Here is a 24839-nt window from a genome sequence, read left to right as displayed (position 1 = left end):
CTTGGTCTGTTCAGCCTGGAGGAGGCTGAGGGGAGAGCTCATGGTGGCCTTCAACACCCTCATGAGGGGAAGCAGAGGGGCAGGCACTGCTCTTCACTTGTGACCAGTGACAGGACCCAAGGGAATGGCATGAAGATGAGTCACAGAGGTTTAGGCTGGATATCAGGAAAATGTGTTTCACCCAGAGGCTGGTGGGCACTGGAACAGGCTCTCCAGGGAAATGGTCACAGCACCAGGCCTGACAGAGCTCAAGAAGTGTTTGGACAATGCTCTCAGGCACATGGTGAGACTGCTGGGGTGTCCTGCCCAGGGCCACGAGTTGGACTCCATGAACCTGGTGGGTTCCTTCCAACACAGTGTGAATTATGATTAAAATCAGGAGGAATCTTGCTGCTGCTGCTTTCCTTATTTATCAGGCTGTTACTTCCCAACATTTATTTTACACTTAATAAAACACTAATGCTTTGGATGTGGTTGATGGAGAAACTTGATTTTGATCTTCTTGTGTTCATCCCTGCACATCACTGTCTTTCTCCCCCAATGTTTTTGAGTAAGAGGGAGAATTGTGATGAATGTGGTGATCAGAAACTTGCTGCTATGAGATGGGGCTGGCCTTGCCTCTGAAGTCTGTTACTAATGTCTGCTTCTTTTCCTGCTGGAATGTACTGGAGAATCTGAGCACAATTCTGATGTGGTGCTAACTTTAGGAAGCACACGAATCTGGTGCTAACTTTAGGACTGATCTGGTGCTAATTTTAGGAGACACACTGATTTGGCTGATCTTAACTGACTTAAGGAGACACCTCCTTGCATGGCTTTTGTCTAGCTACAGGTATGTTCATATTGCCTAGACTGAGAAGGCTCCCTCCAAGGCTTCTTGAGTCCTCTTTATGAAGGCAGAATGATCTTGGAAGTTTTTCAAAAAACATGAAGCATCTTTTTAGAAAGAAACAAAAGTCTTCCCCCAGGAATGGCAGAAATCTGTCTGAATCCTTCTCCACTGCCAAGGTTGTTGATTTTTTTTTTTTTGGGGGGTTTTTTTTTTTTTTTTTTGGGGGGGGGGGTTTTTTGTTCTTTTTGGTCATGGAAAAGTGAGCAATGTAATTAAGGAAGATATTTATGTTGAAGTCAAAAGGCATTGTGAGACAACACTTGTGAACTTTCTGTTCCTTGGGTTATCTGAGATGGATTAATGATATGATAACCTGTGCTGATGAAAGGGACTGATGCTGAGTTGGCTTACTTAGTAAACTCTCAGGGGACAGATGACTTCCATTCCTTGATGGGTACAACAAGCAGAGATTTAAGTCAGACAAGGTCATCATATCCTGATATTCTGATGACCAGAAATTGAACTCTATTTGCTCTGCTGCTGTTCTCTTAATTCTCTGATGCTGTTCCTTGCAGGAGGAAAAGAACAGCTTGGACTTTGAGGAACAAAAAGGGTGTTGTCCTTGTCTTATTGTAGGACTGCTGCCAGCTCTTTTTAGGATCATCTCTTTTAAAAATAGGTGCTGCATGCCAGGCTTGCAGCAGCCCAGAGGAGCAGCAGGCACCTGTCTGGAGGCAGTAGCCAGTGACTAAAAAAGTTGGGGGGGGGTCATTGCTCCTGAATAGTGGACCTGGGAGGGCCTTTATGATGACTTGCAATAAATTATTTTATTCATCATGCAAACAAAACTAGAATCAATCTGAAATCTTCCTTATTTTTGATTACCATAAACAAATTTCAAGAGGATTACAAATACAGTATCACTCTAAGTAAATTGGTAGCTGTACTCAGTCCATCAGGTTTCCATGGCCCCTTTGGACTTCAGCAGTTGTTCTGTGAGGAAGATGCTCACCATGTTCACAAAGTAGCATTAAGAGCCATTACAGGAGGGCAGATAATGTCCCTGTAACTCATTGCCTGATGTGTCACTTATAACTGGAGACCTGTAGGGTTTTGTTTTCTCTCAAAGCTTTAGTGGTACTTCAGTTTGTGACTAGAAGAGCTATAATTGGGTTTTTAAACTTTTGAAGCCTGTGAGAATTGTCTAGGTAACCATCTGTCTTGTAACTGCAGTAAAGGTGTGTATGCAACTTAAAAGATGCATTGCCTTAAGAGTGGATTCACAGGTCAGGTATGAAGTGTTTGATTTGTGACCAGAACACCTTCACTCTGTATTGGAATCTTGTCTTGGAATTCTGCATTATTAATGTATCTGCCAAGGACCTCAAATACAAAATGTTCTTATTGTATCATAGGTGATGGAAATATTTCCTCCATAAAACCACCAAAATAGATGAGAACGTGGGTGGGACTTCTGGGCTGTGGCCACACCTCTGCAGTTTAACATTTTTGTATGGGAGACTACAAAATTATATTAACAAGGCTCTGCAATTATTCTTTTCTTTAGGTTTCTCTTTCCCTTCTCTTCACTGCCCTAAAGCTAATAAGCCCTTTCATTTACAGGTATTTTTGCACTCTAAAATATAAGTTCAATGCCTTTGGAGATCAGTGTGCTGTGCAATGTTTTCTGTCTCCCTGCAATACCAGCTGTTCTTATGTGGTAAATGTAATTGAAAACATAGACTGGGTACTTTTCTTTTATAAACCTCTGTCCTGGAGGTGTGTGAGACAACAAACACCTGTAAGACAGGTGTATAATCTGTGTGAGGGAGCTAGATATGCATTGCATGGCCTGATTACAAGAACCAGTGTACCAACTGTTAGTGCTTTTGCTTTTACAGACTCATCTGGAAATAGTTATCTTGGATATTTTTTCTTGAATGGACTTAAATGTTTTCTATTGTAATCTTGTGAATATTTTAATACACCTTTTTTTTTTCCCATTACTGGTTTGCTGGATGAGTCTTACCTGGTTGGGGACTGGGAAGGGAGGGGGACTGGAATACACCACCTCTTTCCCTGGCAGTATTCTTCAGTCACTGTGTCCACCTGGTGACCAACACAGCAGAACTTGCCACTTGAGACCCTGGATTACTGCTTCTGCCACAAGGACCAAGACATGCAAGTGGAACTGTGGCAGAAGAGAAAACTGACTTCATGGTGGGACAGCCCTTGAAACAGGGGAGCTGACAGACTCATCAGAACCTACCTTGCCTCAGTTATCTTTTCCCCTGCATGTGAATTCCTGAGTCTGAGTCTGGTGCTTCAACACCCCCATCTTCTGCCTGGAGTTGTGATGGAACCTAAAGCACCAGTGGCACATTTGTTTGCTGTCCTTTTCTTCAGGACAGTGGTGGCTGGGGAACAAATGAAGACACACACAGCTGAAGCTGGAACATATGTCCTTACGGGGAAGGAAGAGCATGAGGAAATGAAATGCAAATGCCACTGTTGGTTACTAAATATGGCAAACCCTCACCTAGGTGGTTTCCTGACTGTGACAGGAAAGATCACTTCAGTCTGAGGCTCTGGCTGTCACCAGTACTGTGTCACTCCCAGCACTGTTCAGTGGAGTCAGATAAGGTGAGGCTCAGCAACTCTTTTTAGGCAAAATCCAGACAGTTTCTTTAAAGAGACAGTACAAGACAAACAATTCCACCTTCATTTTAAAAGGTTGCCCTTTATTTAAATGTGTGGAGATATTTGATTGTTATTTGCACTTAGAAAACATTTGCTCTCTAGACATTTAAATCTTCTCTTTGATTTTCTCAGAGGAAAAAACATTAAAATTAGTGAAGCTAGGTCCCATGGGGATGGGTTTGTGCGTTGCTAGCTTTGACCTGTTGGGTGAAGGATCTCTTTACTGCACCTGCTTTTGTGCTTTTAGCTCCTGATTATACCTATAGGAATAAAAAAGAGCACAGGCTAAGAATAGAGTAGAACATCAGCAACAGTAACAGTGTTTTCCTAGCAATCTATTCAGCAGAGGAGGTTTAAAATGACAATGCACTTGAGGGTGGAAACTCGGGATAGGCTATCTTAATTCTTGTAGGAAGTTCCAAAGTAGCTAAGTTTGCCTCATTCCTGGCCAGTACTGAAGCCAGAAAACTCCCAAAGTTTCCCTCAAGAAACAATTTTAAAAAAGAATGCAGCTCTGCTTAAAAATACTTTGATCCAGCTGGAACTGACACGATTCAATGCTGCTCTAGCTAGACTGAAAATATTTACAGCTTCCCTCGGAGTTAACTGTGAAACTAACAATGTAGCAAAACCATTCTGTAATGTTTCATGAATGGTTCAGTTCCTCTCCCTGTTGCACTGACAGAGGCTGGCAGCATTTATAAATTGCTGGTTAATGCTTAGCTGTAGTTGTATCATTACTAATGCATACCTCCATATTCGGAAAAGCTGGGAGCCACCAGCACAGCCAACAAAGAAGTTCACAGCAAACAGACTCCAGTTTTTAGGGATAATCACCAGAGAGTACCGTGACCAAATGAGGCCTGTTGAAGAAAATGGAAGGTTTAAAGATATTTCAAATTAAATATTCAGATATTTCCCTAAGTTTGGAGGCAGATTCATGGACCAGTTGAAGTAAACAAAGTTCATAACTTCATGTTAGACAACTGCTTTGCTTATAACTGTTTTTCTCAGTGAAAAGTGCCAGTGGGACACCTACAGGTATGTACTGCATTTTTCTAAAATAGCTACAGTTAGGTCAGTCATAGCCTGAATATCAAAGAAAGATCCTCTGTAGTCTACAGCAGCCTCAATTCTCAAGCACAGCTGCAGGGTAGTGGTATTTTGCTGTATATCCAGCTTGCTGTACTACACTGGAGATTATGCAAAACTTATGCAAAATGATATCAAAATAAAGTCTGGAGAACGCTTTCAGACAGGAAAAGCATTGGAAAAAGCTGCCCAGTGAAGTGGTGTTTATATTAAGTGTGGAGGTGTTTATATTAAGTGTAGTTTTGTCACTTAAGAGATGCATTTTAATGGTGGACTTGGAAGTCCTGAGTTAATGGTTGGACTCCATGATCTTAAAAGTCTTTCCCAACCTAAATGATTCTAGGATTACAGAATATTATTTCTGCCAGTGTGAGAATTCTTGGCAGGCAGCAGTGTCCATGTGCCACTGCTTCCAATTACTTGTAACACTTGGAAATTCTTTCCAGTTACGTTAGTGTAATTACCCTGCCATTCTTGAATTCCTTAAAGTCTGTTCTAAAAAAGTCACCATATCCTGGACTGATTTTAAAATTACTTGATGTGAAGGAAAGGAGGTAACTCACTGCAATGAATGGTGTCATGGTAACTTAAGGGCTGACACTCATGTCCTAACTCGCAACAACTTGCACTGAACAATTCCAAATTAAGACAGGTATAGAAAACTGTTACATAATTACAGAGTGCTTGTTGATTTAACAGCAAGTAGAGGTATGTCCTAGAATTATCACCCAACAGCAACAGTGATGTTAAATAGCATGTTAAAATTAAGGCTTTCTGTAGAAGTGGAATAGTATTGATGGAAGATTCTGAGATGGTGCTGTGTAAAAACATGGAATTAGTGCAGCTTTACCTGTGGCCATTAGTACTGCAGACTGTGCTGTGCTGAGCTTTTCTGCTGGTCTGGCCATGTCAGCCAGTCCAGCAACCACCAAACCCTGCAAAGAGAAATTCAGTCAGCACCAGTTTGGGACTCCTGTAGCAGATCAAGAGCTTTGCAGGGTGAAGCTGCTTCACAGCTCAGTGCTTATCCTGCTGCATTATGCAGGAGATGGGATGCATTCTGTGAGCAATTAGACCCTGGGAGACCCTTCCAGTCCCTTGTGGTAGGAAAAAGAACATGGTTATGGCAGCTACAACTGGGTCACAATAAAATCCCAGGCATTGGCAGTTTTGTATTAATTCAAGAACAAGGTTAATTTAAAGACAGCTGCTTAAGAAAGCAGCTGAAAAAAAACCCACCCTGGTTTTCATACAACAAGTAGAGGCTTATTAAATAAGGGCCTTCTTCTCACAGGTCAGGCTAAGATACTGCTGGTAAACAACCTATATAGTATTCACTCAGCTTCATCTGAGGGGATAAAAGTGCTTTTTTAAAATATAATTTCAGTATTAGAAAACTTGCATACGGATTGAGGAATAGCTTGGCTGATATACTTGATATTAGTAGCAAACTCTGCTTGGTTTGTTTGTTGTGTTATTGCCCTCTACTGGAAATACAATTTAATGTTCCTGTTACACCAGTTCACAAAAAAACCCCAAACAAAACCCCTAAGTAAGATAATCCTAATGTTTTCACCCGGGACTCCTTGGGCACAGCAGAGCTGCCTGTGTGCTCAGGCTCAGGAGGGTGTTTCCAGGGAGAACCTCTGAGGAAGGAGAAGGTTAACCATGGTTCCTGCAGTTCCAGTCCAGACAAGTGACAGAGAAACCAAACTGCAGCTTAGAGGACAATGTGTTCCCTGTGGCCCATAAAAAGTTGGGGTTCACAATGGCAAAGTTACAAAGCAGCTGGCAGTGGTAAGAGCAGGTTACATCCTTGCTTGTTATCAAACAAGAAGATCAAACCCTGGTGGGTTCAGAGATATCTTGGTTTATCTGCATCAATGCAACACCTCAGAGGAGCACAGGGAATTAGGAGGTGGCATTTGCATCACCTGGGCACAAACACAGCCCAGGGCTGTGGGCAAGTGGGAAGCAGAACCTCACAGGAGGCAGAGCACCACCAGCAGCCACAATGGCCCTTGTCTTTTATGTCAAGACTACCTTGCACTCTGATATGCTTCAGCCTGCCTTCAAGCCATGAGGTTTAAGAATTGGTTTCCTTAATATTCTTCTCAAATTCCTCAATCTCAGAAGAAACACAGGCTTTAGGAGTTTTACATCATGCCAGCTCATGCCTACCTTAAGCAACAATTGGTATTTCACAAGAGAAAAGCCTTTGTGAAACTCAGTGAAAAGCACAATTCTTCCACAAAGCATTTTCTATACACTGTATCCCCTTCATGTCTGCTATCTGTTATTAAGGCTAATTTTGTTCCTCCCTCTAATCTTTCTACAGGCTCAAATATCTGCTGGGAAACTCTTGCTTGCTCAGTGAGTTGCTGCAGATTGCCCTGGGCTTGACACCCAGACACCAGCTGACATCTTGTACTTACCCATTTCATAATAGGTGCCCAGAAAAACACTGTTTTGGGACCTGAGGGAGGATGGAAGAAAATAAGTTAAATTATTTAGCAAGACGTGGCTGTTTTAATAGCCATGGTAAGTTTATTTTATTTTTGTTTTTTGGTTGGTTTTTTTTTTTTTTTTTTAGATAATGAATTGTTTATATTAGCAGTTTCTACTGCTGTACAAGCTTTAGCACCTACTACTCATAATTCATCAACCTCCACACATTTCTGCAACTGGATAGGATTTTGTATGTCCATGTTTAAGCAGTTGAGGATGCCAGAGCAGGCAAAATGCATTTATAATTGAAAGAGTTAGGAAAAGGCCTAGGAATAGGGAAAACACCCAAAAAATCTACCAGTAGGCAAAGGAGGATTATGGGGGAAGAGCATGAAATATCAAAAAGGAAGGCAGAAAAATCCAATGGCATGGAACCTGAGGAAAAACAATTCTCTTACAAATACATATCATTTTCAGTGGTGCTAAAATAGCATCTGGTTGGTTAAAACAAAGCCCTGTACAGCCACACCTACAGCTATGCCAGAAATCATTAATCTGCTCAAAATCAAAAATGAGAGATCACAATCCAAAGTACCAACCTCCCTGTGAAACAGGACACTGTTCTAATTTTATCAAAAAACATTAATGTTTAGGTCACTGCTCAGCACTCTGATAACATGCAATATGAAGCCAGCTTTTCACTCTAATATATTATGTAGGAGTAACCACCAGGACTTTGATTGTCTGATTTTATGAGAGCTATTTCTTCACTCAGAATTCAGCCTTAAAAAGACCTTGCAATAACTACTTGTACTTCCAGTTTTAACCACCCTCAAGTTTAAAACTATGACTTGGGAAATAAAAACTGGCTTGGCAGCCTTGCATAAAGCCCTTTATAACCCACCCTGCTTGTGATCAAGTTTCAAACTACATTTAATAACTACAAGCACATTATCTTTTGTCTAATATTGTTGAATATTGGACAGCAGCTTAATGTTTATCCTTTAAAGATACAAACTTTGCTGTTCTCTTGGGCACTTACTTGGTATGTCAGTATCAGACTGCAAATACAGCTTATTATAAACAAATCAATCTTGAAGAGTAGCTTTAATTACTAACATTTATCTTATTCTAAAACACAAGTTCAGATTTAGAGTACTAGAGGATGTGGGTTGAGTGTAAATTATTAAACTATTATTCCCTTAACAGCCAGCAGAGTTTTCAAGAAGACTGACATTAATTTTTATTAATAATAGAAAACTCAACCATTTCAAACTGCTGACTGCAGAACTATGAAACAATTGGAGAGAGGGAAGGTACCAAGCCAAGTTTTGTAATTAGACTGTCAGACACCTCTCCTTGGAGACACTCCAGCAATCACCCAGCCTGGGTGAGTTCTTCCTAGCTCCTGACATCCAGAATTTTTCAAGGATGAATATGACAGCAGCACATGAGAGCAGGGGGACACCAGAGGCTAATTTGGATATCACATATGAGACCAGTTTATAGAATTTACGACTTCTAATAAGAATAAGAAGTCTCTGTGCTGAAAACTGGAGTTTAGTCAGGCACAGTGAACCAGAGAGGCCCAAGGGGAGGGAGCACAAGCTCAGCCCACACTTTCCCATGGCAGCCTGGGGAGTTGGTGTGCCAGGCTCTCCACTGTCCTCAGCAATGCCAGCCAAAGAAACAGTTTTTAACAGGCATCAATTATTTTGCTGGAAGCTTTCTTAGTGCCAGAAAGTCCTTCCTGCCTCACAAGTGATTTATAATTTCATGACAATGACGCTTATATTCCTGAATTAGACTAGAGATTTAGATGTCACTGGAGATAAAAGAAAGCCTTGCATTTTTAACCCACTTTTTTTTTTTTCCTGCAGTCAGAGCGAAATCTATTGCATAACTTTCTCACAGACACCTTCAAGGCTAAAATAGAATTTGCAGGGGTTCAGTTTCTGTACTTTCTTGTTTATATATGGACATGTTGCCTCTTTATGTATAAAAACAATACATTAATGTTAAATATATTGGTCTAGTGAATTCAATACAAATCAAACATTTTTAGAACTGCACTTTTCACTCGTTAGAGCAGCGATTCTCCTTCCAAGAAAGGGCCATTGTAAGAGGAAAGAGCAACTGACCACAAACTAAAGTCCATTTTCACAGTGCATATTCCTGGTAGGTGAAAAGTCAAGGATGCCTGCGACACTGACACAAAGCAGTGAGGACAGAGCCTATGGAATGCCAGGATTTTATCGGGCGCTCGTTTTAACAACCGACGCGATTTGTTTACATGACAAACAGATCTGAACGAGATCATTTTCCAAGACGTTTCTCCCGATAACGCAAACCCCCAGGTTTGCCCACCGAAAGGTAAACTGTAGGTCAGGTGAGGGGAACTCACTCTTCACCCACGGGAGTCCTCCAGAGGATGCACCAAGGGCACGAGTGGCCTTTGGGAGAAGTGTGGATGCAGCAGAAAGGAAATAAAAGCAAAGGCAGCCTTCCTTGAGCAGGGCACGATTCAATAACAGGAACCCTGGCAGGGCTCTCCCCTGCCCTGAAGCGTCCGGGCTCTGAGTAACCTGCTCTGGATGATCTTTAACATCCCTTCCAACCCAAAGCATTCCACGATTCTATGGTTTTTCCAGCATATCCTATTGAAAGAAGCGGCTGCCGAGGCCTCCAGGCCCCTTTAGACCCGTGGCATCCCCCCCGCGGTACCGTGACAGTGTCAGCAGCGCGTCCATCCCGGAGCCGCCGGGCCGTGCCCCATTACCCCGCTGGCCCTTCACAAACACAACAAATTCCCCGTTTCGGAGCGGGGCCCGCTCCAGGGCCGCTTTCCCGCGCCACCGCCACCCCAACCGCGGTGCTGCGGCCCCGATCCCGCCCGCCACCCGCAGGGAACGCATCCCCCGTCCCGCCCTCCCCGCGGCACAACCGGGAACCAAGGTGACCCCCGCCCGTTACCCGCTGGGTGGTTGTAGAAGGGCCGGAACCGCGGCGGCAGCATGAGCTCGATGCGGTCGAGCATGCGGTGGTAGGAGGCGCGGAGCCCCGCGGCGGCGGCCGCCATGGCGAGGGACGGGGCGAGCGGGGTCCGAGCGGGCACCTAGGGGCGAGCGGGACCTGAGCGGGGGCCGCCTCCCGTGCCCCCGTCCGTCCGTCCGCCCTTGCTCCGCCCATGCCCCGCCCACCCGACCTGCCCACCCGGAGGCCGCGCTCTGACTGGCCGCCGCCGCAGAGGGCGGGGCGGGGCAGAGCGCTGCGCGCCGCGCTATTGGCTGCGCGCTGGCCCCGCCCCCTGGGGAGACTGGCGCGCCCGCCGTCCTCGGGAAGGGCACGGCCGCCCGGCTCAGACATGGCCGCCGCCTCTTCCCTCCGCCCCTAAAGATGGTCGTCGCGGGGAACTCCGCGCTGCGACGAAAGCGCCCAAAGCCAAGATGGACGCTTTACGGCTTCACACCGCTTCACTGGACGGAGCGGAGCGCGCTGACGTCACCCTCCACGCCCACGACGCGCCCTCCTCTCAGCCGGGGCGGGGCGACGTCACCGGCTCGCGCGAGACGCGCGTTAGTCGCGGGCCCCCGCGCCCCCCTTTCCCGCCAGGTGGGCGTGGCCCCACTGCCGGGGTGGGCGTGACCCCGCGCGCGGCGGGCGTGGCCCGGACCCGCCGCGCCTCCGGCTCGCGGTCGGTGCCTCGGCGCGAGGCGGGCGCGGGGCGCGCGCGCGGGGGCCCGCTCGGCGGTTCCCATGGTGATCGCGCGCGCCCGGCCGGTCCCGGCGCACCCCCCCCCGCTCGGCTCGGCGCGCGCCCTTCCCGCCCGCGCGGGGCCATGTCCCGCGGGCGCTGCCCTCACCTGCTCTGGGACGTGCGCAAGCGGACCCTGGGGCTGGAGGAGCCCGGATTGCTGCGCAGGCACTACCTCGGTAAGAACGGCGTGTGTGGGAGGGTGCTGCGGGTGAGCTCCGGCCGTCCTTGGCGCCCCACCGATGCAGAAGGGGGCCCGCAGCCCCTTCCTGTCCCGCGGCTCCGAAGTTTCCTGTGCCCCGTGTGGGGCGGCGACGCCTTCTCCAAATCCACCCTCCGCGCCCTCGGAGGTGGTCCCGGACATCCCGTCCCTCCGTGCTCCCGGAGCGTTCCCGGGCCCGCCGGGACCCGCCGCTCCCCGGTGCGCGGCGCCCCTGTTTCCCGGAGGAACTGTTGCACGCGGCGATCCAGCCGGGAAGTTGGGCGGCGGCTCGGAGCAGCTCCGGTGCCGGGCAGGGTCCGGGTTTAGCGGGGCTGAGCTGCGAACAAAGCCCGTAGAGCCTCCGGGATGATGGCTCGGGAGAAGCCGGGCGGCTGAAGGCGCCCGGTGCGGGCCGATCCGCCCGCCCTTTGTGCCCTCCCGGCCCCTTCCCGCTTCCCAACTTACAGCCAGCGCCACTTCCACTTTCCCAGGCCGCGGGGAGGTTTCTGTGGCGTGAAGGAATATCGATATTCTTTGTCATGGCGCAGGTTCTGTAAAAAAAAAGAAAATAAAACGTTGCCAAAAAAATATTTTTTTCAAAGCGGTATTTATTTACGTGCTTTCGGAAGTGTGGCACTGTGTTGTAGTGGATTTTTGGGAGGGTGTCTCTCCAGGGTAGATGGCTCGGTGGGTCGGGAACGCTTTCTTTGTGCTCGTGTGGCAGAAACAATTCCTGCCTTGGAGTAGAAACCTGGAGTACTCGAGATGGAGCTTGATTTACAGCGCTGTAAAACGAGTGTCGTCCTGTGCCTCTCAGGCTGTGATCTGTGGAAATGGTCTGTGGTTTGGTTTTTTCCCTGGTGGAATTTAAGGTGGGATATCACATTCCCGAGCCTCACTCGGGGAGTTTTCTGTCTATAGTCCCTGAGCACTCAGTAATTCACAAAAGGGTCATTGAGGAAATCGACGTTATTGCTGGTAAGTTTCAGCCCGTTAGAGGGGGAAGGATATGTGTGTGTGTGTGTGTGTGCAGTGCACGAATCCCTTGGAAAGAAATTTTGAGAACTAAAATAAAAAAAGGTCGAAAACTAACGATCTAGCTGCTTTTGATTTTGGTTATGTCTCAAGCTGTGCTTGGCCAAGCCTTAGCTGAGGATTGTTCTAACTTTTAGTGATCAATCCTTCTGACTGATTTTTTTTTTTGTTGTTGTTGTCTGCTCCAGTTGGAGCAGAAAAGCTCAATGTTAAAATTAGGACTTTAGGGTGCATATTCTGAAGAAGCACCTTCTTTTTAAAGAAGACTTTTTTTTTTTTTTTTTTTCTGCTGCTTTTACATGCTTGTGTCTCTGCGAGTTCAAATACTAAAATCATCTTCCCAGACCTACCAAGATGTCTTTTCTGCTCCAATAAAATGCACATAACTCTAGTTAAAAACAAAACTCTGGTGCCTTGGTTAAGGTCTCATATTTACTGTTTTTCCTTTCACCTAAAGAAGTTCTGTTGCTCTAGAACCTTGAAAAAATAGGACCTGGGAGAGCCTTCCCACTGAATTAATGTTGAGATCTGCATTGGTGGTGGCAGGACATGCTCAGTGCCTCCTGCTTTTCACCAGGGGGCTGGTACAGGGTGTGCTTGTCTTGTGGAACCACCACACTTTTACCCCAAATGGTGTTTATGGCTTTAATAAACCCATTAATTTGACTGCTAGTCAAGTATGGCTGTTCAAGTGCAGATTTGCCAGACAAGAGGCCTGTTGTAGTGTCTTTTTATGTGCAGGGCAGTGTAGGTGTGGGTCTTTTCTCTTTCAGGCTCCAGCTCTATGTAGGAGCTTTGTTTTCTGTCCCACTGGTCAAGACAGTAATGGTCAGATGGGTGCCACTGATCTGCTCTGTGTGGAAAGTAAGGCTGCTTACTATTTATAATTTTTTTTTTTTTTAGTAGTGTTTCAGCAGTCTGGCAGGCAGAACAAATAGAGGACAGGAATTTCATTTTAACTTAGGAGTAATATTGGGAGACTTGAGGCGTTGTCCATGTGCATTTTTTGGTTTTGGTTTGGGCAAATTTTTTTGCAAATTTGTCTGAACAATTATGGATCTCAGTACAAAATGAAGCAGTTTATGTATCACTTCAATGCTTGCTGCACTTTTTCAGCCAGCAAATCAAAGGAAAAGCATTATAGCAAGTCCATGACTAACACTGCAGTTGGGAGGAAGATGTGGATGGTGTAATGAGCCCTTCACTGGGATGTCTGTGTTGTCCTACAGTGTAAAATATCAGAAATATTGACAGTGACCATGTTTTCAAGGAAGACATCTGAGAGCTAATTGCTGTTTCCTATTTACTCAGTGTTTTAGTTTCATGTGAACTGGCAATCAAGTGGTGCTCTATAAATAGCCTCTCTCAGCTTCTGAAAACAGCTGCTCCAGGAAGGATCAGTGTAATGTACCTCTTCCCACAGATAGCTCCCCCCTGGAATTTATGGCCTTGCAAGAACTCTGTCTGATTTTGCAGGATCCCTAAATAATTGCTCTGAAACCCAGTCAGTTCTGGACAGAGTTCCAGAGAAACAGCTCATGGAGCTGTTTTGTGCATCCCTGGGATGTGTCCTTCAGATGTTATCCTTTGGTGAGAGCTCCTGCTGTGATGAGAGGGGAAGATGTGGGTCTCAGCAATGTGTGTGTTAGCTGCATTTCCTTCAGCATTTGTGGCTAATTAGTCTCAATTTCAGCCAGTGCTTGTATCTGAGGTCTCCAGAGGAAGCCAAGCCTGGGGGAGGCTGTCAGTAACTCTTTTCTTTTATTCAGTTTAGGCATCCTCATAGCTTGGTGCTGGTGGGAAGAGCCCTGCTGCTGGTTCACAGATGGAAACCGAGTTTCAGACTCAGCACGTGGTGGTGCTTTTAACCTGAAAAAACATTGGGGCAAACTTGTAATATCCGTGTTAAATTCTGCCTTGAAGTTGGCAAGTGTAATTACTCAGGATACTTACACAAGAATCGCCAAACTTTGCAATTTTGTATCATTGTGGCAATGTTTCAGGCAGCAGTAAATAAACCTGTCCTGGTGGCTGGTAAAGTGTTCTGTGCCAGCACAATAAAGGACTCTGTGTGGGTTAAATATAGCATATAACAATTTATATAATATAACAATAACTAGAGAAATGGCAGCATGGATTTCTTCAAGAAAGAGGGATCCATAATTCCTTTGAATTATTTAATGTGATGGGTTTATTTGCTTTTCTGTGAGGGGTCCTGCTGCTGAGAATGGCTCTGTTTAGACAGGAGGAAGAATGAAGACTTTTCCATTTTTATTTGTTTGTTTTGGGGTTTTTGTTTGGTTGGTTTATTTTTGCTGTCTATTTTAATTTGTCTATTTTAGCAGGTTATCCAGAGAAAGTCTTTCAGTCTAAAAGGAGGAACTGATGCTGTATTTTAGCTCAGAGTGGTTGCTGGAAGCTGTGGTACTTGATACAATGGAAACAAATATCAAAATAATCAGCTCTTTCAAATCTCTAATATCTTCATGCAGATCCTATTTTCTCAAGTCTTCGTTCCTTCTTTTTCTTTTAAGCTTAGTATATATCTTAGAGATAACATTGTGGTGCTTTCCTGTGAGTTTTTACTCCCCCTTCTTTAAGGATTGTTTCATATCGAACTAAGTTTTTTATCATACTGTTTTTTAAGATTTGGGAAAAGTTTGAAGTCTGTAAAAAATTAACTGTAAGGAAACCAGTAGTTAGGTTGATTGTGATCAGATTTTGTAAAGCTTCAGCAGTTATTACTAAAAAGAGATCTGTGAATATTTATATGTAGGGAAAATTTACTAAACTACTTAGGTTTCAATAGTTCCTCCTCTTTATATGGATAAACTAATTACAGTTCTGAAGTTAATTGATTGCCCTGCTCATAAGTAGGGTTGGAAAACAGGCAAGAATAGCTTTTATAACTTTGCTGTTGACTGCCTTCCATTCATATCAGTTTATAAAACTAGTAGTGTCTGGTTGAATGAAGATAGAATTGGGTGTTGCTGTTGAACATTTGGTACTTCCTAAAATACATTGCCCAGAGTCCAAGAGTGAAATTAAAGTGCTTCCTTAAAACACTGTAAACTTTCATTCTCTTTTGCTTTTCTTGGACAAACAAACCAACCAAACCCAGCAGAATTGAAACTTGAATGCTGGGAAGAACAATGAAAAAGAAAGGCATTATTTTCCCCAGTTTTTTCTCCAGCTATATTTTAACATGTGGTATCTTGGTCTTTGAAAATAACGTGGAGTAAGAAGGGTCAGAGAGCTTTAACATGATCAGCTTTGTAGCTGGTGCTCTTGCAAACTTGGAGATGGGCAGAGTATTTAATCAGCCTTTCTGTTTAAATTCTTTGCATAATACTTTTGATGTTTAAGTGGGGTTTTTTTTCAGGTACACTGTTATATTTCATGTCCTAAACCTCTGGAATTAATTTTCTTTCCTAACAGTTAAAAACACTCATTGTCACAGCTAAACTCCAGATCTGGTAGAGGTGTTTTATGTTTTTTTTTTTTTTTCTTCAAGTCTAACAGATTAAATGCTGTTTGAAAAAGAAGCATTATAAATGTACCTGATGGTCAATTATGAGAGCACAGTTCTGTAGTGACATATTCTATCACACATCAAATACTTTGTGAAACATGACTAACTGAAGTGTTTAGAAAGATGTAAGTGAACTCCCCAGGTTTTTTTCATTAGAAATGTTTTCTGAATAATAGAAGTAGGCAGAAGCAGAATTGAAGTTCACGGTGTAATGAATGAGTTGGAGGAAAATACATCAGTGGAACAGTTTTTATTTGCTCAGTCTAATATTGGAAGGAGGCAGGAAGCATTAGGAAGCAGGAAATTTGGTGTAGTCATTGAATCTTCACTGGTTGTGTAGAAAAGCTTAAGATGCATAATAGCATTGCAGAAAAGAAATGTAACTTTTTAATTGAAAAAAACATGAGAGGGGACAGTGATGGGGTATTGCCTTAAACTTGATATCTTGGAGGTTTTTTTTCCCTTGTTAATAAGAGCAAGGCTTAAAAAATTACAGATGGGCTATTGAAAGAACAGTGTGGCATTGAGACCTGTTGGTAACAAATTGAATTTGGAGTTTAATGAAGAGACTGTGTCTGAAATGAATTCCCTGATAGTATCTCATTTAAATTGGTACCAAGGAGCAGAAAGACACTATATATATGTCTGAAACAGCTTGTAGGAAAAGATATTAGGGGTGATCCTAGCATACAGGAATAATGATTTTTTTTTTCCTACTTCAAAGTAAATCAGCTCAGATAATAAAGACACCCATTTTAAAGCCTTTAGTGTCAGTAAAGGATAATAAAGGCACAGTGTAACAGAATCATTTGAACAAAACAACAAATTAAAAAATGCTGGCTGGTTATAATTTGGTACATATCAGAAAACTAGAAAGAGATGTGGACTGGGAGGCAGGATTAAGGTTAGATGAGTATTTCTGTGGCCTGAGTGCTGAATGCTTAGTTTTAATTTCAGTCTAATCAGCCTTCTGTTATCTTTAGGCTTATTTTACCCACAGACTAACTGAGCTATGGGAGTGGAGGACAGGAGCCACTTGGACCTGCAAGTGGTCATGTAGCATTTATCTAGGTAAATTTGATAGCTTGTTTTGCTGTTATCTTAGAAATCTTTGCTTGTAGTTAGTATCACTGACCTTTTTTCAGTTACATCTTCCTGTGTGTTTTGTGGTTTAATCATTATGGTTTGTTACTGCTTCTTTCTCCTCAGTGTTGTCCTGTTTTGCATCCATTCAGTAATAATGTGTTGATGATAAGTTTTGTGTATTTTCTTAAAAAAAAAATTACATGCAGGGTCTGGGATTACTCAGTGCCTTCTGTCACTCTGTCCTGAAATAAGAGAATGATTTCCAATGTTTGCTTTTAGGGTGCTGGGGATTGATAGTAGCACAGCTTCTGGTTTTTTTATATACATACACCAGTTTGTGTAAAACTGTAGACCCTTATGGATCACATTATTATGTTCTTTGGTGGGATTACCTACCTGTTTTTTGGGTTGTGTTTTTGTTTTGTTTTGTTTCGTTTTTTTAATTTTTATACTACTGGCTAGATCAGAACTTTTCAATGAATCTACTTCCTGAGTTTTGATGTTTTAATATTCTAAACCACTAACTTTTTTGCTGCTGTTGTATTTTGACATATGAACTAAAATGGAAGGTGAATTTCTGGCATTGTATTTGGCCAGCAAGAAATGATGAAAAATTTGTATAACTGTTTCAGACTGCTGGTTTTCTGTCCTTCAGAAATTCAGGAGGCCTTTTAAGTTATCTGCAGATTTGTCATAATTTCTTTAAATGGGTGGAACTATGCAGATGTACCTTTTGATTTTAAGGGATTAACCTTATGTGTAATATCTGTGATTAACAGAGCATTAATCATGTGTGTTAATGGCTGCCAGGAAGTAGGAGTGTGTGTAAGTGGGTTGTAGTCCAAAGGCTTTACATGTATTATAATATTTGAATTATACTCAGTCTTAGGATGCAAATGTATTTGCTTTATATCCTTTGGTGCCTCAGTTCTCCTGCAGACAGCTGGAGACTGCAGATATTTGTGTGCACTTCTAATATATTTTCATTTTTGATTGCAATGTTTAATTGAATTTACACTGTGTGCTTTTTTTGTACAGGGAATGTATTTGCTTTGTAAATAACTGTCTGTGCCTTGATACTGAGTGTTTCAGACAGCTTGGTAGTTAAGTTGCACCTTGATCTTCTAATAATGAGCTTTGGATACATGAAAGCTGTCTCTTGCTGTAAAAACAAGTCGTGTACAGCATGTACTGGATTTGTATTTCAGGATGAGGCAGTGATGTGAGAGATCCTTTAGATCTCTGTCCTTTATTTATTTATTTAAATTTTTCTTTCCCCTGTAGCTTTCTTCCAGTTGAATTGCTTCCATTAACTGCATTAGGGCAGACCATTAAACCTGTCTGTGTTCAGTCACTTCCAAGATATTGCACTGCAGCTCTGTGAGTTCTTGTGACTTTGCATGTGATTCCTGATCTTCTATCCCTGAGCATCCCCAGAATAGTCTAGTGGGATAGAACTGATCATGTATCAAGAACCTGTTGACACTTGAGACCAGTCCTGTCCTGGCAGTAAGGAAAAGGATCAGTTCAGACACAAACTATGCCAGGCTTTGAACAAAGCTGGATTTTTTACTGTTTGAGTGTAAGTCTCAGCTTTTTTATGTCTTTGGGGCTTAGTGAGCTGCTGATTCAGATGTGTCCCAAATGCTTTAGTGTGTGTTGAATTATTAAATATTCAATGTGAATATCATGAGATGGAATCTGAGTCACATCAGTGAATTTTAATAACCCCTTATTTTCCACATCTTGTTCTTCAAGGATTTGCAGCCTTTCCTGTGGGAAGATTGAATGTGTCATTAATGCTGGCTGCTCTCTAACAGATATCATGGGGAAGATGAGAATCTGTCCCTTCTCTTTCCTGTGAGCTTCATGTGTTCTGAACCATCAATGTTTGTTCAACCCTTTTTGAACTACTGAAACTTCACCAAAATGAAAACCTGTTAAAATTGAACCCATCTCTTTATTTAGGTTGCATTGCTTTGTTGTTACAATTATTGTAGTGTGTTCCAGTTATTTACCTTTCTAGAAAATGAGGAAAAAATCTGGTTCCTTTTTCATTCATTTTTATTTTAAAAACACTGTTACGTCCTGAGAACTCTCTTCAGTAAAAAAAAAAAAAAACCAAAAAACAGTCTTGGGAGTTAAACAGGTTTTTTTTGTTTTTTTGGTTTTTTTTTTGTTATTGAGGATGAATCCATTTTGTTTAATGCAACAGGAAATGTCATTTTTAAAAGTAAGGGTTTTTCCCCCTCCATCTGTTTTTAAATAGCCAGTGATAAATTAGGCTATATCAGTACACTGTTAACTTAATAGTCATCTACTATCAAGACTTGGCTTTCTACTTGAGCTCAACTTTTGATGTAATCTATCTTTAATCCTGCCAATTTCTTGGTGTTTACATTTGTAATCTAATGGGGTTGTGACCCATATCTGTTAAGCATCTATATATTTATTTCCCAAGCTCCCCCAAACAACCCTAACAGTGTACAATTCCTTTACTACCCAGGATTAAATGGTATGTTAAATTAGGCAGGTGTGCAGAATGTTAAATGCCTTAATTCAGTTCCATGCTGTCCAAGTTCTTGATTTCACTTGTGGGAAAGGAATGTCCTGGGTTTTTTTTTTTTGCTAGAAGACATATCTGTAGATATACTGATAAGCTTCTGTATAATCACTTCTTAATCTGTTTTAAAATGAGTATTGAGTTAGCTTAACTTTAAATAGTAGGCTTTGATTTTACCTGGAGCCTTTGTCTGGAATTGCTGGGATTAGTCCTGTGGCAGAGTGAGACAAGCAGAAGGTGATGGCAGCAGTGGGGGCACACACCTCCTCAGCAGGAAAGAGGACAGTCCTGCAAGGAATGCTCTCTTAAAAGCAGATTCCACTTTTCTTTTTTTTTTTATTTTTTATTTTTTATTTTCCCCCAGCAATTGTGCATGCTCCAGTGTGCATTTTGCCTGAGTACTTGCAGGTGAGAGACCCTGGTTCTGCTATGAGCAGTTTTAACTTCTGCACTGAGGTGGAACAACACCACATTTCCACTTCCTAAATACCATCTTTTCTTGCTGGAAAGTGGAGCTCTTAGTTAACCTCAGGTGTCACAGTGATCAGTAGTACCTGAGAGCATAAAGCACAGTGCCTAATGCATATTTCCTCAAGTATTGTTAAGGATTGGCAGGATTATTATGTTGATGTCATTTTTATAAGATAATATTCAACACTGCTGCCCACATAGCAGTTTCAGATGAAGACTTTCAAAGTCAAAGGAAAGCATTTCCAAAGACACATTCAAACTTACTGTAATGCTGTTTACTCCAACTTGCAACAATCTGCATAATATTTCTTTTTGTCTTCAGTTAATTTAATACTTTGACTTTTCTTTGGAGAAGAAAGCAGGGTACAAGTGTGTATTTCTTGATCTGATGACTATTGTTTTTGTGTTGGTATCTGTTTTATAATTTTGAGGTGTTTCTTGGGGAGTTCTATTTTAGTGCTGGTCTATAAAACAGCAAAAGCTTTTGCATGTAGTTAATCCTACATCCAGTTAATCACTTAAGCTGTGTCAGATAGTTTTCTGTTGAGAGGAATAAGGTGGTATGTCTTATATTTTACATATATAGAGCTTCTCTTGTCCTCTGCTCTGTAGAAATTAGAAATATTTGTAGCATAATATAAAAATTTCAAATGCCTTTTGTCTCTGAGTAGTTTGTATTTGATCACTGGACTACTTTAAAGGATTGAATAAATATTAAAATTGCTGAAAACTAGCATTTTTTTTTCCTCCTGTCACAAAATCTCACTTGCAGTCTGTGGCAAGAACAATACAGAAGACTGAATATGGGCAGTGTAAGGGGAAGTGTAAAGGATATCTGTCAGAATGTGGTGTACTTGTGAATGAAATCCACTTAGCACCAGTCAGTGTAGCACAGATAAAGTGCCTTCTCTGAGAAAGGTACTTGTACTTGATCCTACATTTTTGTCACTGACACCTTAAACATTTCATATTAATATAGCTGAATTTTATGTAATCTCTCAGGCATAAACCATGATAAATATCAAACAGAAATTAAAGGCAATGGTTTAAAGCCCAAGTGGTTGTAACCTTGCCAGTTACAGAGCCCAGTTGGAGGCTTATATTTGGGAGAGGATACTTTCAGTATCCAAAAGATGTTTCAAAGTTAATTACAGCCATTGCTACTAATGCACATTTTATCTGTGCTCTTACCTACAGTATTTGGTAAGAGCATTATTATTAATAATAACAACCTATTTTTGCAGATTCTGTACAAGCAAGTTTAACCATAAGTATTTTCCAAAATGCTTATTTGTTACCCTAAAATGTATAGCATTGCTTTTTTCCAAAACTTCAGCAGATCTGTTTTTTGGTGTTTTGGTTTTTGGGGGGTGGTTTTTTTGTGTTATTTTGTGGTTTGTTTGGTTTTTTTTTTTAATCAGATTTTGTATTAATATACCCACTATGAGATATTACAGACTTGCTGATTTATAATTGAGGGCATAGTGTCCTGTCTTCTATAGTTTTTGTCTTGGTGTATAATATCTGAAAATTTTGGGTTTCTTAATACCTAAAGCTCATTGCTTAAGCCTGTCTTAGGGTTTGAGTAAAAGCTTGGTTAGTACCAAGTTGTTTGATGCTGGCTGGTTAGTTGCAAAGCTCTGGTGTATCAAAATGACAAAGAAGTCTCTTTGTAGGCAATAAAAATACTTTGTATTTTCTTTGTAGCATTCATACTTTCAGGCTTTGTGATGCATCATTAAGAAAAGAGAATAATTTCAATTACCTGCTTTGAACTTAAACCATAATGAAGTACTTGATCATAATCTTTTGAAAGGTAATCTTTTAAACATTGACAGAACCAAGAGCTATAATTTTTGGCATTTTTACATTAGTGCAGAAGAGTGAAGAAATAGAACACAGGACCCTGCTCAAAGGACTGGAGGCCACACCCATGGATTTGGTTTCTGGCAGTACTGCTGGTTTACTCTTTCTTTTGATAAATTGCTTGAGTTTCCTGTGTCACAGTTTCGATGACTGTAAAATGGGGCCAGTGTTAGCCTACATAGCTAACAAGTGATTTTTAAGGTTTTAATTAATCTTCAAGAATTTTAACTTGTCTTGATGAAAGTTAATTCAGTGCATCCTGTGTGTAGTCCTGTTTACTGTATGGTATATGGAGAATTCTGGTTGCTGGAAAAATTATATTTAGATGTGGATCAGAAGAGTTTGATGTAGTTAATCCAGCAGAATAAGCTGTATACAAACGGAGTTACTTCAGAAATGCCTAAACTGTAGCCTGGAAAAGCAAGAGAAGTTTTGAAACTCAGAGTCAGGATAACATGTGCTCTGCATTGGGAACAGATGCTGGCTCCATTTCAGCTTTAAACTGGGGCATTCCAAATGTCACAGCGAGCCAGCACAGAGGGACCTGGCCCTGCAAAGAGCCAGCTTGATATAAACGAGTGTTCATTTGATAAATGGCCTCTATTACTGACTAAGGCTTGGCTTTTAGCATCCCATACCGTGTTGGTGCTGCTTTGGATCAAAGTTTAGTTACATTTCTGTGGAGCACAAGTGTTCTTTAAAGCTAAACCTTCATCATGAAATGATCTGTACTTCTTCAATGGGAAATTCTGGAGCACAGTTTAAAATATGTGGAGGTTTAACTTGTCTGCTGTCATCAGTTCTGAAGCAGCTTTGACTAAGTTGCTTACAAAAGGAAGGTTTGTGTCTCTCTCTGCCAAAACAGGCAAGTAGAAAGCACCTGATCAGCAATTCCTAAACTGAGGACTGTGATTTAAATGGTGTCGTAAGGGCTGTGAGTGGGGAGTACAAGGGATGCTGTTGTATTTTGATATTGTTCCCTGAAGTGAGATTAGAGCTCTGTAAATGTGCCCAGACACCCAGGTTGGGGAATTCTCCAGGTGGGAGTTGCAAGGCAGCATTTGGTTTGACCTTGTGCACAGTGGATGTTTTGAAGAAATAAAGTTACAAAGAAACAGCTGCAGCTTCTCTTTCCCATATTTTAATTTGTATAATGAACGACTCAAGGTGGGGCTTCTTTCATACACAGAATGGTCCCATAGTCTCCACCTTAATATAAACTAAAAAATTTATTGATCACTGCACTGAGCATTTCACTGTACCTTGAGGCTTCTGTAATGCATAATGTTTGGTAAGAATGGGTAGATGACTAAAAACTGAAAATATTATTGATCATCATACTGAGAGTGGCACTGAACCTTGAGGCTTCACTTGGTGCATAATGAGTGAAAATGGGTGGGTGGAGCATTAGCTTGGTAGATTTCCAAGTTTCAGCTATGTAAACATTTCACAGGGAGGTCATCACAGCTATTTGAAATTTTACAGGGCTTTTTTTTGTTTTACTTTCTCGTGTACTTGTTGATAAATTCACTTTAGCAGTTTTGGACCAAACCCCAAGTGTGTTCCACTGTCCAGTGAGATAATCTTGGTGATGACAGCTTGATCACTTCATCAGTGTCCCAGGCCTTATTTGAATATAGCAAACAATATATTAAAGCACCCTCACAGAATTAAACTAATGCCTTTCTAGAGGTACTACACAGTTAAGGGAAAAAGGAATAGTTTCTGGCTTGAGAGCCTGTACTCACTATTGGGGTGGGAAAAATCTAAACATGACAGAGGTTGTGATGCTGATATTAAAAAAAAAAACAAAAAACAAACTTTTGGAGTTTTGTTAAAAGCTTGGGTTTTATCCATCATCACCCCAGGAGGGCTGCCTTGGTAGGAAGGTGGAGGGAACAGGCAGCCTTTGGATTAGGTGAATGGAATTAAGGATTGTGAAGATTCTTGTCACTTGGGAGAGCAAACATGGAGACATGGAGAATCTGGTTTAGGAAGTCCAGCAATAAGAGCTGAGATGCTGAAGAGTAAATACAAAACAAATGAAGAGGTTTTGTTTCTTAATTTCTTTTCAATGTCATAAAAATGGATCAGTGACAAACATATTCAAGTGACAAATTCTAATACTTATTGATGAGCATTTTTATCAAGCCCAGTGAACCTGTGGGAGTCATTGCTCAAGTGCAAAGAACACAAATTCATTGACTTTACTCAGCTTGTAACAACAGCAGAGACAGTGTTTTCTTCAGATCAGTTTATTCATGCAGTTCAGGCTTTTACTTTAGAGTAAAAGCACCACTTATGATCAGAGAATAAATAACTAAACACATATATAACAAATCATGTATGCAAACATAACAATTTTTTAATGTTTTAAAATGGCCAAGTGTTGAGTATATGAGACACCTTATGTCTGCACTTTTGGTTTAATGAAACTTGTATGGATACTGTGTTCTTATTAAAACAAAACAAAAAAAAATCCTAATTTAACAACAATGAGTTGTTCAAATCTTATTTTGTCAGTAGATTTCTGTAAAGAAATAAAAATTGAAACTGAAAGTGTGATTAGAACACAGTTACTGTTTCTTACTTGCTGGTTTAAGTCATTTGAATTAAAACCAGAGCATACAGGAAGGAGAAAAATCTGTTGCTCTGTTTGTTTTTAAAAAATTAGTTTGAATCATTTTTGGTGTGTGTGTACAGAGGATTCTCAGCAAGCACCTGCCTGTTGCTTTGCAGACATCACCTCATTCCAGATGTGCTTTATGCATGTGGTGCAATGCCCAGCAATCATCCACTGCTATCAGATTTTTCTGGGGTTTTTTTTTTCTTATTTTTGTGTTGGCCTATGAGTTCTAAATTCTTAATGAAGTTATCCTATTGGAGGTAGTGTATTAATGCTCTGTATTTTGCATTACAGGAGCAAATTTTAAAATTTCTGTTATACAAAGTGTACCTGCATACCCAAGCATGTAACAGGTGATATTCCCCACCTCAGCATTCACATTTACTTACAAGCAATTGAAGAAATCAAATTAACCTGAAAGTAAAAATCTTCATTGAGAACGTGGAAATCATTTGATTTGAAAAAAATAAGAGGATTAGGAAAGGAAGGAAAGGAACAATAACCCAGCTATTAAGAATCTCTAGTCAAAGTCTGTTCCTGGAGGGAGGAAAAATGGGTAAGGAGTGGTAAAGAAAGCACAGTGAACTAGGTAGATGTATATTCCTAATCAAAGATACATTCTTGTTAGTAGA

General features: G+C 41.6%; 2 protein-coding genes across 2 annotated transcripts in view; one reads left to right on the top strand and one right to left on the bottom strand.

Moving 5' to 3' along the window:
• Nucleotides 1–3552: 3552 nt before the first annotated feature.
• Nucleotides 3553–10276, bottom strand: MPC2 (mitochondrial pyruvate carrier 2). Its single transcript, XM_079308957.1, has 5 exons — nucleotides 10046–10276; nucleotides 7060–7100; nucleotides 5475–5559; nucleotides 4284–4395; nucleotides 3553–3792 (listed from the first exon to the last, which is right to left on the bottom strand). The coding sequence occupies exons 1-5, from the start codon at nucleotides 10149–10151 to the stop codon at nucleotides 3753–3755; spliced, it is 384 nt and encodes a 127-aa protein (XP_079165083.1). The 5' UTR covers nucleotides 10152–10276; the 3' UTR covers nucleotides 3553–3752.
• A 437-nt stretch (nucleotides 10277–10713) lies between these two features.
• The window catches only part of DCAF6 (DDB1 and CUL4 associated factor 6), a 71862-nt gene continuing 57736 nt past the window's right edge, over nucleotides 10714–24839 (top strand). Inside the window, exon 1 of the mRNA XM_079316272.1 lies at nucleotides 10714–11005. Within this exon, the coding sequence (XP_079172398.1) occupies nucleotides 10912–11005 (94 nt within the window). The 5' untranslated portion in view covers nucleotides 10714–10911. The remainder of the gene's footprint in view (nucleotides 11006–24839) is intronic.

Source organism: Erithacus rubecula, assembly GCF_903797595.1.
Source record: "Erithacus rubecula genome assembly, chromosome: 1".
Classification (NCBI taxonomy): domain Eukaryota; kingdom Metazoa; phylum Chordata; class Aves; order Passeriformes; family Muscicapidae; genus Erithacus; species Erithacus rubecula.
Note: the sequence above shows the minus strand (reverse complement) of the source record. Positions and strands in the feature narration are given on the sequence as shown.

Bases quoted from the DNA above. Each gene is read 5' to 3' on its own strand.
- MPC2 (XM_079308957.1), bottom strand. From the start codon at position 10,151: ATGGCGGCCGCCGCCGCGGGGCTCCGCGCCTCCTACCACCGCATGCTC. The intron at 5,560-7,059 runs GTAAGTACAAGA...TTCTCTTTGCAG, and splicing joins GGGCACCTATTATGAAATGG to GGTTTGGTGGTTGCTGGACT. The intron at 3,793-4,283 runs GTATGCATTAGT...TTATTCCTATAG, and splicing joins CAGCTTTTCCGAATATGGAG to GTATAATCAGGAGCTAAAAG.